At 41.5% G+C, this 13,215-nt stretch overlaps 1 protein-coding gene across 6 annotated transcripts in view; it reads right to left on the reverse strand.

Annotated features, from left to right (window-relative positions):
• Positions 1-13,215, reverse strand: part of Fzd3 (frizzled class receptor 3) — an 88,964-nt gene that overhangs the window by 34,001 nt on the left and 41,748 nt on the right. For all 6 annotated transcript variants that reach the window (XM_029561126.1, XM_029561124.1, XM_008828124.3 and 3 more), the window contains one exon: positions 774-922. In XM_029561126.1, the coding sequence (XP_029416986.1) occupies positions 774-922 (149 nt within the window). The remainder of the gene's footprint in view (positions 1-773; positions 923-13,215) is intronic.

Here is a 13,215-nt window from a genome sequence, read left to right on the forward strand (position 1 = left end):
AAGATATCCCCAGCATAGAAATACACACCATCCTTCACTTCCTAAATGCATGTGTCAGGGGCAACTTAGTGTCAACACTAAAACAACTGAAGTTGGTATTTTCTCTTCTAAATTGTTTCTTTCTACCTAGTTTCCTTTTTTTCTACCAAGATATCACCGCCTTCTGGTTGGGCAGGACCACAACTTGAGAAACTTCTGTGCTTTGCTTCTCCATTTCTTGTGCCCATCCATAAGGAGTCAATGATCTAATGATTCTATCACTTGTCAATTGCCAACTGCTTCTGCTTCTCCATTCCCATAACCATTCCACAGTGTTCAGCTCTCCACCAATATCCATTGGCCTATCTTAGACTCCTAATATTCTCCATCATTCACGGTACCTCTGCTTTGTTATCCAGTTTATAAACACACACACGCACACACAAACCACACACACACACAACTACACACCACACACACAAACCACACACACATAACCCCACACACACATACACACACACACACACACACACACACACACACATGCGCGCACGGCGATGGCTCTGTGAATGCTATGAGAACTTAGTAACTTACTCTTTTTTCCTGCGACCATGAAAAAAACTGGCCCATTCAAAGCATGTCTTTTTGCTTCCAACCCAAAAAATAGAGGGAATGCCAACAATGAGAGCCATTAGATACTTCATCAGAAAGAGGATCAGGTCGGGACGGCTCATCTGAGTAACCTGCAGGGACAGCGATGGCTCTGTGAATGCTATGAGAACTTAGTAACTTACTCTTTTTTCCTGCGACCATGAAAAAAACTGGCCCATTCAAAGCATGTCTTTTTGCTTCCAACCCAAAAAATAGAGGGAATGCCAACAATGAGAGCCATTAGATACTTCATCAGAAAGAGGATCAGGTCGGGACGGCTCATCTGAGTAACCTGCAGGGACAGAAAGAAATCATCTTAAACATGTACGAGGAACTTTTATTAAAGGCAATTATAAAAACTATAAACGAAACAGGCACCAGTAAAATAATGCTACAAATTTAATAATTTTCATTTACAAAGTTCTATAAATAATTTTCTTGCTTTGTGGAAAAAAATCAGTCCTGAAAATCTGACAATTGTCTTTTTATTTATCTTTATTTTAAATTTTTATGTAGTAAAGTTTTGCCTGCATGCATGTAAGTGTGCTATGTGCATGCAAGGCCTGTGGAGACCAGAAGAGGGTGTAGGCTCTCCCCTGGGAACTGGAGTTTTAGATGGCTGTTGGTCACCAGGTGGTGCTGGCAACCAAACTCTGGTCCTGGGCAAGAGCAGCCAGTGCTCTAACCGCTAAGCCATCTCTCAAGCCCCAATAATCTTACACGCTGGTTATTAAGCCCTACATTTTTATTATTGTCTGGCATTAGATATTTACTGAAGAAAAAGTTTGCCGACTCAGAAAATTAGCCTTAAATAGAGATGGAGGTTCAAATAATATCTTTTTGGCCAACTTCACAATTAAAAAAGTATTCATTCTTTTTCTCTATTTCATTAATTCTGGTAGCCTTTTAAAGATTTATTTACTTTTACTGTATGTGTATAAATGTCTGACCTGCAAGTATGTAAGTGCACCGCAAGTGTGCATGGTGCCTGTGGAAGCCAGAAAGCCTTGGATCCCCTGGGACTGGAGTTACGGACAGTTGTTAGCTGCCATGTGGGTGCTGGGAATCGAACACGGGTCTTCTGCAAGAGCAGCCAGTGCTCTTAACCACTGACCTATCATTCCAATTCCAAGTTTTCTCTTTTTTAAGTGCACTGTCTAGTTTCCTATTGGATTTTTTAATTGTTCCTTTTTCTTGGTTAAGTTTAATTACTGTGGGTAGAGGAATGGTGTATGATTTTAGTTTTACCTTAAATTAAATTTGGGGCATCTTTTGTGTGTGATTTAAGTCAGTTTTCATAAGTGTCCTTTGTATACTCCAAAGTAAGACATATACTCTATTGCTGGGTAAAAAAAATCCAAAATTTGAGTTGTGCTCTTTATATCTTTTATATTCATAACAATTTTCTGTCTACCTGTCAGTTTTAGCAGATATACTAAAAATCCCTCATAGGATCATGAACTTGCCAATTCTGATCCTGTCAATTTTCACTATGAATTCTGCTGGATGCAAGCTGGAGAATGCTGTAGCCATTAATTTTACTTTGCTAATGCTCTTCACTTTACCTTCTATCTAACTTTAACAGGCTGTACCTGCTATTTTCTTGTCTATACCAACATGTTTTCCAAGGATTTCCAGCCTCTCTTTACAGGTCTATTTCTTTCAAGTCCATGTATTTGTGGCAGCTATGCCTTTTAAAGCACCACTAAATGTAAATTCCATGAAGACAGAGGTTCCCTTGCCCTCCAGGGCCCTTAAAAAGGGTCTGATACATGGCAGATAGTCAATACACGTATATTTAAAATATGTACTTATGCTTGGTTTTATTACAAATAAATTAGTTAAAGTTATTATCACCCATACTCTTCACAAGACAGTGCTCCCATCTGAAGTTACCTATCTTCCTTATGTTTCCAGGTATTCAGCGTAACTTTTACAAAATTATTATTTTCATTATTATCACTAACTTTGTCCAAAACTACACTGACTCTTGCCTTTGGGTTCCCTTTCTTTCCGGCTAAATGGATACCCTTCAGATGCCTTTTCAGATAGGATGTGCCAGACATAAATTACTTTTAAGCCTTTGTCTGAAAATACCTCCTGCCCCCACCAACCCCTTACCCTTGAATGGTGGTGAAGTCAAGTTGGCATCTCTTAGCATGTTAAAGCCCACTGTCCTGGAGGTCCTGCTGCTGCTGCTACTGCTGGGAAGCCTGACTTACTGTCTCTGGTACGGCTGTATCTTTTAAACTTACACTGAATACTGCTTATGGTAGTTGACTTTGTTAGTGTTCTGACTGTACTTTTAATCAAGTTTTCATTCTAGAAAGTTCTCAGAAATTGTCTCTGGTTATTGCTTCTTAGTCATTCTTACAGCCTCCCCTTTTGGAACTCCCATGCAATGTGTACTGAAATTCCTCCATCTCTTTCTTTTTTTTTTTTTGGTCTTTTTGAGACAGGGTCTCCCTGTAGCCCCAGCTGTCCTAGAACTCACTATGTAGACCAGGCTGGCCTTGTACTCACAGAGATCCGCCTGCCTCTGCCTCCCAAGTGCTGGGGACTACAGGTGTGTGTGCCAGCACACCCAGCTCTTCCATCTATTTCTTAATGTCTAACTATATAATAACATGAATTTGAATATTTTTTATCTCTATATTCTCTATTCTAGGTAAACTTTTCAGAACATTTCCTACTTGGATAATTTCCTCTTCAACCATGCATAGTTTAAAGTTTGTTCTATTTGTTAATTCAGTTTCTGTATTTCAGCATTTCACTTCTATGATGCTTAATCAGTTCTTATATTCAACTCTATCTTGATTTTATTTAGACTATCATTTCTTTAATATACTTTTTTTGAGACAGTCCCACTGTAGCCCTGGCTGGCCTTGAACTCAAGAGATCTGCCTGTCTGCCTCTCCAGTACTGAGATTAAAGGTGTGTGCCACCACGTTCAGCCCAAGACTATCATTTCTTTAAAAATGGTTTTTTATCTATCTTTCAGAGAATCTTAAAATGCTTACTTTTAAATAACTAATTAAACCTGCTAAATTCAGCCCATTAACATTTATTTCATCCAGGAATGACTCCACCTTTGACTGTTCATTTTGTTGGATGTTTTTGAGGATGAGCTCTTGTCCCATCTCTCCCCACCATCCTTGCCTGGGTTTTACACCATAATATTTCAGTGCTCATCTCCTAAGATAAGGACAGCTGCCTACCTAACCACAGTAAAATCCTTATGCCTTAGGAAATGAACATTCTTTAATATCACCGAATGCACAGCCAACATTTAAATTTCTGCACTTGTCTCAAGAATGCCTCTTGTCCCTACTTTTCAATTTTCCTTCCTTCCTTTCTTCCAACTTTGAGATAAGTAGTTTGGAATTTTACGTGGCAAACCTGGAATAAGACCTTTCTGTGTGAGTACCTCAGGGTCATGCAGAATTACTTTTGCTGCATGTAGTTTACTAATCAAAAGCATGTCAGGAACTATCTAATTCAAAGAAAAGGCCCCAGTTTTACTTTTTCAAAAGATCATGCTGGCTACCAGACTGAAACACACCGTGAAAGAACAGGAGTGCAGGAAGGCGATCAGAAAGAAGGCCACTGTGCAAACAGCAAAAAGCTTGTCAGGGAAGAGGTGAAGGGAGTCCAAAGCCGAAAGCCGATGGGTGGAACACAAGGTACAGAGAAGAAAGGCTCCAAGATGGCTCCAAATTAAGAGTGTGAGCACCTGGGGTATTCGAGGGCCAGTCACTGAACAGAAAACTGGGGTGACATGCAGGAAGCAGGTTTTAGGAGAACAATTAAGCTTGGAAAATGTCATGCAATAGAATATTCTGGAGCTCGGAACTATACTGCCTAACAGATGGGGGTGAGTAAGACTGTACAGAAAGCGGAGGGAAAGGAGCTGAGCAAGAAATCCTGTTTTCCAATTTCTTTTCTTTAGTGGTTTAAAGGACACAGTACAGTCTTTATCAATTAACATTGCTCACATAACAGAAACCCTTGAATTAAAGGGAAGGCACGCTAAAAACAAAATCAGTAACACCCAAAGCAACCACTAAGGCCTTCAATTACACAGGAAATTGGAAGGAAAACAGGGACAGGACACCGAGCATTTTGTACTGTAAGATTCTGTTTAAATCCCAAATTGCAGGGAAGACAAGCCAGCGCCTGTGGACGCCAGGGTACAGAGGGAGAGCAGCTCAGGAAGCCGGCTGTGAGCGCCTTCGGCAGTGCTAGAGCCACAGGTCCAGACCAGGGGTGGGCACTTCCCTTATGGGAACGAAGAAAAAGAGCTCCGTGTTAGCTGGCGATGGACCACACCAAGGACACAAAAACACTGAGGCAGGTAAGATATAAAACAGGATAACACTAGATAGAAGGGTGGCACCCACCAAAGAACTGTATTTAAATAAAGGAAAGAAATATAATGTTCAGGTATTATTGTTCTGATATTATGAAATATAACCTGTTTTAGTTTCATTTTCTTTGCTGTGATAAAACACCTGACCGCCCCCCCCCCCAAAAAAAAACAACTTTGAGAGAAAGGGTTATTTTAGCTCATGAGTCCAGTTCCAGTCCATCACTGCCCAGTCACCACTACAGGAGCCTGAAACAGCTGGTCACATCACAGCCGCAGTCAAGAGCAGAGAAAATGCCTTCATGGATGCATGCTCACCAACGCATGCATGGATCCGTGCTGACCGCTGAGCTGACTTTCTCTGCTCTTACATAGTCCAGGACCCAAATCCAGGGAATGGTGCTGCCCATAGTGGGCTGGGTCTCAGAAGTCACATCAATTCATGTGATGAAGACAATCCCACCCAGACAGGCCCACAGGCAGACCAGATCTAGACAAATCCTCAAGGAGACTCCTCCCAGGTGATTCTAGATGGTGTCAAGCTGAGAAGCAAAACTATCTGGCACAGAACCTAACACCTCAAAGAACTCATTGGAGAAGATCCCTTGGCCTGTCATACAGGAAATGAAAGAGAATCAAAGGTAGAGAAGAGACACCCACTGTCCTTTTTTTAAGTTTATTTTTTAATTTATTATTATTTTATGTGTATGTGTGTATTGCCTGTATGTATGTAAGTGCACCGGTGTTGTGCAATGCCCACACAGGACAGAAGAGGCCTTCAGATCCCCTGGAACTGGAGTTACAGACAGTTGTTAGCTGCCATGTGGGTGCTGGGATTCGAACCCAGGTCCTCTGCAAGACCAGTCAGTGTTCTTAAGTGCTGAGCCAACTCTCCAGCCCCCACTATCTTTTTTCTACCATAGCCTGGCTAGCTACAAACAACCTACCATCATTACCTTCTAAACACCCAATCTCCACAAGCACTACTCCAATTCTAATCTGCAGTGGTATCAGATGGCTTTATTGAAGCATTATGTGGAAAACATATACCTACTGTTGGGATAAATCAGGAGTGCCTGGAATGAAGGGCATGGCCACCAGGCTGGAGACCTCCTAGTGAGGATGGCAGGAAACTGCCCCCCTCCATTCTCTTATCCAACAACCCCCAAGCAAAACTATCAGGCCTCTAGTCCTTTAATCCTAACCGGGTCTCTTGTAGATCATGTGTGGATCATGTGACTGGAGGACAGGACAAAGGCCACATAGCCTTAGAAGCCTCCTCCCTCCCCCAACCTGCCTGTCTGCCAAAAAACCAACCCTACCTCTTTGCCGCGAAACTTTCCTATATACACCTCTGCTTCCACAATAATAAACAAGCTGTCCACTGACACGGCCTCCCGGGTGTTTTCTTCCCGCCATGCTTGCCGCTGCCCGACGCCCCCCTGGCCCCATTGGTCCACCCTCCCCAACCTTTCTGTGATGGGGACCAGTGTGCAACGGTCTCCCGGTAGCAGCGGAGCTCTGGCCGAGGGGAGGCCAACAAACTGCATTTTCTTTTTCCTGTTAAGATCCATAATCCAACAAAGACCCCGGTCCTAAATTCCTTTTAATTAAATGGGAAAAATTATTCATGCTAAAAGGGGGGGGGGTGCATAAAATGAAACCACCCAGGGTATATTTACATTATCTGGTAGCAAAAATTCAGTTCTTGTTTCTGAGATCATGACTGAATCAGGTCAGCAGAGTGTTTGGCTCCATTTCCTCATCAAGCAGAATCTATACTTTTCTAATGGAGACTCATACCACATTAGATTAGATCTTATTTAAGTAAATTAATTACAAGCACTGACTTATGCACGTGGTCAAAGTAAAGCCTCCTTAGGAACTACATTAATCAGGCTCAGGAAGTCTGTCATGTGGGTAACAGACAAGGAACAATGGTGGAACACAGGGCCTTCTTCTGCAGACAAAGGGCTCCACCCAGCAGCCACACCCCCAGCCACCAAAAGTTCCTGGAGAGGCTTCTGATTCCAACTTTTTTTTTTTTATATAATTTATTATTTTTATTTTATGTGTATGAGTGTTATGCCTGCATGTAGGTAAGTGCACCCGTGTTGAGCAATGCCCGCGAATGACAGAAGAGGCTGTTGGATCCCCTGGGACTGCAGTTATGGACAGTTGTCAGCTGCCATGTGGGTGCTGGGATTCAAACCCAGGTCTTCTGCAAGAACAACCAATGTTTTAACTGCTAAGCCATCTCTCCAGCCCCAATTCCAACTTTTATACACTTCTTAATACATCAGGCTGCTTTATCAGCCTTTTATTATACTTTGAAAAGTCAATTACTTGCCCTAACAACATAAAAACCTATTATAATGCTATAGTAATTAAAGTAATGTAGCACAGAGAGACACACACACCACAGACTAGAGTAGCAAACAAGTTTTACATATGAAAGCTTCATGTATGACCAAGGCAGTGCTACAGACCAGTGGAGGAAGGACAGACTAGTCAAGGAGTGCTGCCAACTTGCTATCTACGTATTTTCAAATGTATCTAATACCTGATATAAAACAAATAAGCCAAAGCTTATAAATTATATTTTGTTCCTCTCAGGAAAGCAATGATTGTTAAAATTTATTTATTTATTCTTTTTTTGGTCTTTTTCAGACAGGGTCTCCCTGTAGCCCCAGGCTGGCCTTGAACTCACAGAGATACAACTGCCTCTGCCTCCTGAGTGCTGGAACTAAAGGAGTGTGCCACCACACCTGGCTAAAATTTATTTTTATTTTATATGTTATCAGTATTTTGTCTGTATGTATGTAAGTACACCACATGCATACAATGCCCACGGAGGTCATAAGAGGATGTAGGATCCTCTGGAACTGGAGTTAGGACAGTTGTTAGCTACCATATGGGTGCTGGGAGCCAAACCCTCCAGACCTCTGTGGGAGCAGCCAGTGCTCTTACCTCAGAGCATCCCCCCAGCCCCCAAGGAAAGCAATGGCTTTAAGTTGAAGCAGCATTGGGCTGGGCAAGTGAGGAGTTGGCTAGCAAGCTACTCTTTTGTATTTTATCTTTTCTTATCTAAATTTATATTCTCCCATCCTTGGACCATCAAATTTATCAAATGTATCACTGTGGAAAATGTATAATAAAGTAGAATTTCAAATCACAGATTTTCCTTCAGACACTGGAAGGAAATCACTATGAACTCCACATTTGAAGTAAGTTTACAATCTTAGTTTTCTAAAAACTACTGCCTTAAAATAGTTACTTCTTATAAAATAAACAATGGCCAGTGGTAATGAAGAAAGTCAAATAACTTGGATTCTAATGACTTTGACAATAACTACCAACCTTTAAAAAAATAATAAAATTTGATGATTAAAGAACAAAGGTGTACCCATTACTCACGCACACATAACTACCAAAGTGAGAGATCAGATGGACAAAGAGATGGGAAGGCAGCTGTGAGTAACCAGAAGGGAAATGCCGCAGAGCACACCTGGTTGAGAAGGGACTGGCTGGTGAAGTGCTCGGCGAAGCAACCACAAAGCACCACCATCTTACAGATTTATCATGACATTTGTCAGGACCACTGTACCTATATATTAGCCTCAACCCAGAGAAAACTCATTAAGTAGATCTGAAAAGGCTTAAAGCTGAAGTTTACTCAAGAACTTAAATGAAAGCAGAAATAATGCAGTTATCTCAGTTCTCTCATCCTTTGCTTTGCTGACACCAGGAAGAAGCTACATCTGATTAAGTGAGGGGCAACCTCCTCGCTTTCGCACAAATTTACTTGACAGGTGCTGATGAGCACTGACGTCTAAGTCTTATAAGAGGAAACAGCCAGAAAATGAAAAAAAATAAAGTATCCGTACATATTATTCAATAATGGATGCAGTAGGTGGGAAACAATTTTAAAATGCTACAGGATTTTTATTTTTAAAGACAAGATCTCCCTGTGACCATAGCTGGCCTGGACTTCACTATGCAGATCAGGCTGGCCTCGATCTCACAAGAGATCTGCCTCTCTCTCTCTCTCTCTCTCTGAATTAAAGACATGGGACACCATGCCTGGTTTTATCTGAATCTTGATTTGTGTGAGGAATGACAACCACTGTTCACAGCACAATGCTCATACCTGTGAGAAGTGGAATTTCTCCCTTAGATTAAAAAAAAAAAAAAAAAAAAGATTGCTTTTTCTCCCAAAGGAAAACACATGAAAGATACATCATTTTGCAAAGTTTCATCTTTTTCAAATATGAACTAAAGAACAATCAGAAAGAGAGGAATTTGTTTGCTATATTGAATGATAAACAAAGCCCTGCATGTTACAACACATCACTTTGTCAGTCCTGGACAAAATGGACTTATTTATGTTCTCTGAATCATATTCATCTTTTTGGGAGGGGGTCTTTGTGACACAGGGTCTCCTTATAGCCCCAGCTGGCCTGGAACTCACTATGTAGACCAGGTTGGTCTTGAACTCACAGAGATTTGCCTGTCTCTGCCTCCCAAGTGCTGGTACTACAGCCATGTACCACCACGCCTGGCCATTTTCATTTTTTAAGGATTCAGCTTTTCAGTAATTTTAGGCCAACACTAGAGAGCTCTCTGATCTTTTCTTCAAAAAATGTTAAAAGCAGGCTGGTAAAATGGCTCAGCGAGTAAAGATGCTTCTGCACAAGTCTGACAACTTAAATGTGATCTCTGGCACTCATAAAGGTGGAAGAAAATGGACTCCATAAAGTGTCCTCTGGCCTCCACTCACGCTATGGCACAGGATCATACACCTCTGCCACTCATAAGAATGACTTTAAGAATATAATAGTGGGGCACATTTCAGTGGAAAACTGCTCAGCATACAGAAAGCCCCAGCACCAAATAGAACAAAAGCCAGTATGAAACCCAGTCCTAAGTTAGTCTGTTTACATGTCAAGCAAAATCCAGTTAACTACCCTTTCTGGGTCTTCATGTCATAAAATAGGGAAGCAGAAAGTTAGATTTAGTGACCTACTATATGCAGAGCTCTTTAAAATTTGTTTCTTTTGCTGGGCATGGTGGTGCACACCTGTAGTCCAGTACTTTGGACTGGACTGGAGGCAGAGGCAAGTGGATCTCTGTGAGTTCAATGCCAGCCTGGTCTACATGTCATAATGATTTCTAAAAAAATTTTGAAGTTCCAAAAAGCCAAAAAAAAAAAAAAAATAATAATAATAATAGTAAAATAAAATTCTTTTAGTTCTCAAGAGTGATCTCTTCAGGGTAGAAACTGAGAATTTGAAGAATGAGGCCTGAATAATACTTTGTATGTATTTCATATTTTTAGCATCACTGAACTGTGCTAAGATATTACACTTATTAAAAAATTAAGAAACAAGTGGAGGGGAATGAAACCTTGTAAAACAAGGAGTTTGAGAAAGCAAGAGAGAAGAAAAGAGCATTCTAGCAGAAATTCTTGATTATCAATGAACTGATTTCTGACACCTCACTAATTTTAGAAGCAAATCAACTTTGAACTAGATGAGACGTCTCTTTCTCTTTTTTACCCTATTGGATTCTGGATGTATTTTTTAAAAAATCTTATTGAATTTTTGTGTATTTCATACATAAAATCATCTTTATAACCCCTTCCCCTTTGGCACCTCCCATAGCAAGCCCCCCCCACCCCACTGGAGTTCACACATTTTGTCATTTGTATTAAGGCCTGTCATGTAAAGCTAGTGTCCTGTGATGTCCCTCAGTGCAAGTTCATCCACTGGGGTCTAGTCAGCCCATCTAGAGTCTCTTCCTCCCTTCAAGAAGATCAGCTCTTCCTCACCCAGCAGTAATCAGATGCCAACTAAGACTGAGGCCTGCTGTTCATTCCCATAGTTCTGTGCTGGGTCTTGTGCATGCTCACACCATTGCTGTAGGTTTGTACAAGAAGGGTCCCAGGCATCTGTAGACTCTTTCCCCATGGTCATGCACCTCCTCCCTGGCTCTTACAATCTTTCCACTCCCTCTTCCGCAATGGTCCCTGAGCCCTGGGTGGGTGGACCTCAATATAGGAATTCTGTCCAAGGACCCACACTCTGCAGACTCTTATTATTCTCTGCTTTTTGCCCTTTTGTGTTCCTGGCCCTCTGTTGCATGAGGGAGCTTCACTGATGAGAATTGAAAGATGCATTAGTGTTCTCTTCATCTGTTCTATGTTCCATGATCTGGATGTATTTTTTTTAAAATTCTATTTATTTTTATTGTGTGAGGTGTTTTGCCTGTATGTAAGTATACCCGTGTCATGCAATGCAGGCAGAGATCAGAAGAGTGTCAGATCCCCTGGAACTGGAGTTATAGGTGGTTGCTGGGTAGCCCCAGTTGTCCTGAACTCACTGTATGGACCAGGCTGGCCTTGAACTCATAGAAATCCACCTGCCTCTGCCTCCCACGTGCTGGGACTACAGGCGTGTGCCACCTCGCCCAGCTGAGCACTGGATATTCTTAACTGCTGAGCCATCTCTCCAGTCGCCTTTTTCAAAAACTTTTTTTTTGGTAAGGGCTCACTAGATATCCCAGCTGGACTCAGACTCCCAATCCTCTTGCCTCCACCCTCCAAGTGCAGGAACTACAGAAGTGCCATCCTGCCCAGACCGAGGAAAGATACTGGTTGGCTTTGTGTGCATGTTTACAGTGCTGTTCCTTCATGATTTTCTTGCATTTACTGTCCCTTGAATCGTCTCAGTTCTTCCTGAAACACAACCTTGGGAAGCACCTTTAGCGCAAATCTCTTGGTGAAGCCTCAGTTCTTGTTTACTTGGAAATCCTTTTAGCTCATCGTTGTTTTTGAGAATAAGGAGGGCTCTGCAGGAGATACAGGAATGAAGTGTTGGGTGCGAGATTTTTGTTTTATTTTAAATCAGGGAATGATAGCTGTGAGGGAAAGGGAAGGAAGCAGCATTGACAGGAAGTTGTTCAACAGCCACGTGGGAACAAGAGAGGCTCCACCAATTAGTAGAGAACTCAGAACCAAGTAATAACCTTAGTGTCCCACATGGGTCCAATGGCCAGGCCTTTTCAGTCTACTCAACCATTATTGGATACAGGAAGGACAGAACCTCCACACAACTCTCTACAGCTGAAACATGTCTGCTGAATATACTTCCAACAGCTCAGCGCAAACCTCTCTTTGTGGGGGATCTGGGGGTGCCTCTCCATGTTGGCCATAGTAGTTTTGCAAAGTAGAAAATTCTGATGATGAAGATGTTTCCTTTCAACGTTTTGCAGACATTCTTGTGTCTTCTGGCTTTCCTGAGGAGTCAGTGGTCCTTCTGTGGGCCTCTAGATGATCTTGCCTTTTCTTGATTTTAATTTCAAGGTTTTTCTTTTGCTTTAGTGTTCTGCCATTTCACCAAAATGCATACTCATTTTTTACTGACCGTGTTAGGGGCGGACAGCACCTCCTTTTGTACAGATTCACATGTTCAGAAGTTTTGGAAACTAGAGATTTTTCTCTCTCCAGACTGACTCTCTTACATTCTGTTTCTTCCTCAGACTTGGATTATACTAATGACCTCACTGGATCTTCCATTTAATATTCCTTTCTTTTCTCTTTACCAGCTCTACACAGTAGTTCATGACTGTCTATTCTGCTGTTTATGTTTCAAGAATTTATCACGTGCATTTCTACTTTAAAAATTGCTTTTAGAAATCTCATTCTTTTTTTAAAAAAAGGTCTATATTTATTCTAAGTAATCTTTTACAGATTGGTATCTTTTAAAATATATATATTTCTAAAAACATGACACATTTCTCAATTTTATTATTCAGTATCTGACCTTTTCAGCACCTGCAGTTCTAATCTAAGTCTGATGCTATTAAGACTCAGTAACTCTCAGAGCATTCATTTCATAGTGGCATTACATTGTGGGCTGTTGGGCTGGACAGTTGAGAGTGAATCCCAAAGAATTTGTTTCTGCTGACTACCAAGAGGAAAAACTACTGAAATGTAAACACTTCAGTCTCTGGTGCTTGTGCTCTAGGCTCAGCAAAGGGGTTCCTGCCTCCTCCTTTTGACTTTCAAGTTGATCAGTCTCTGTTTCTGATAACATCAATGAGGCTTAGGTGACTCACCCAGCTGTAGGTTTTTATACTGGTGGTTTTTTGAATTTTGGTCCCCCGCCCCCTTCTCCCTCTCTCTCCAGAGTCTATGTAGCCCTAGATGGCTTGAATCT

The sequence above is a fragment of the Nannospalax galili genome, unplaced genomic scaffold (genome assembly GCF_000622305.1).
Source record: "Nannospalax galili isolate Female #2095 unplaced genomic scaffold, S.galili_v1.0 scaffold612, whole genome shotgun sequence".
Classification (NCBI taxonomy): Eukaryota; Metazoa; Chordata; class Mammalia; order Rodentia; family Spalacidae; genus Nannospalax; species Nannospalax galili.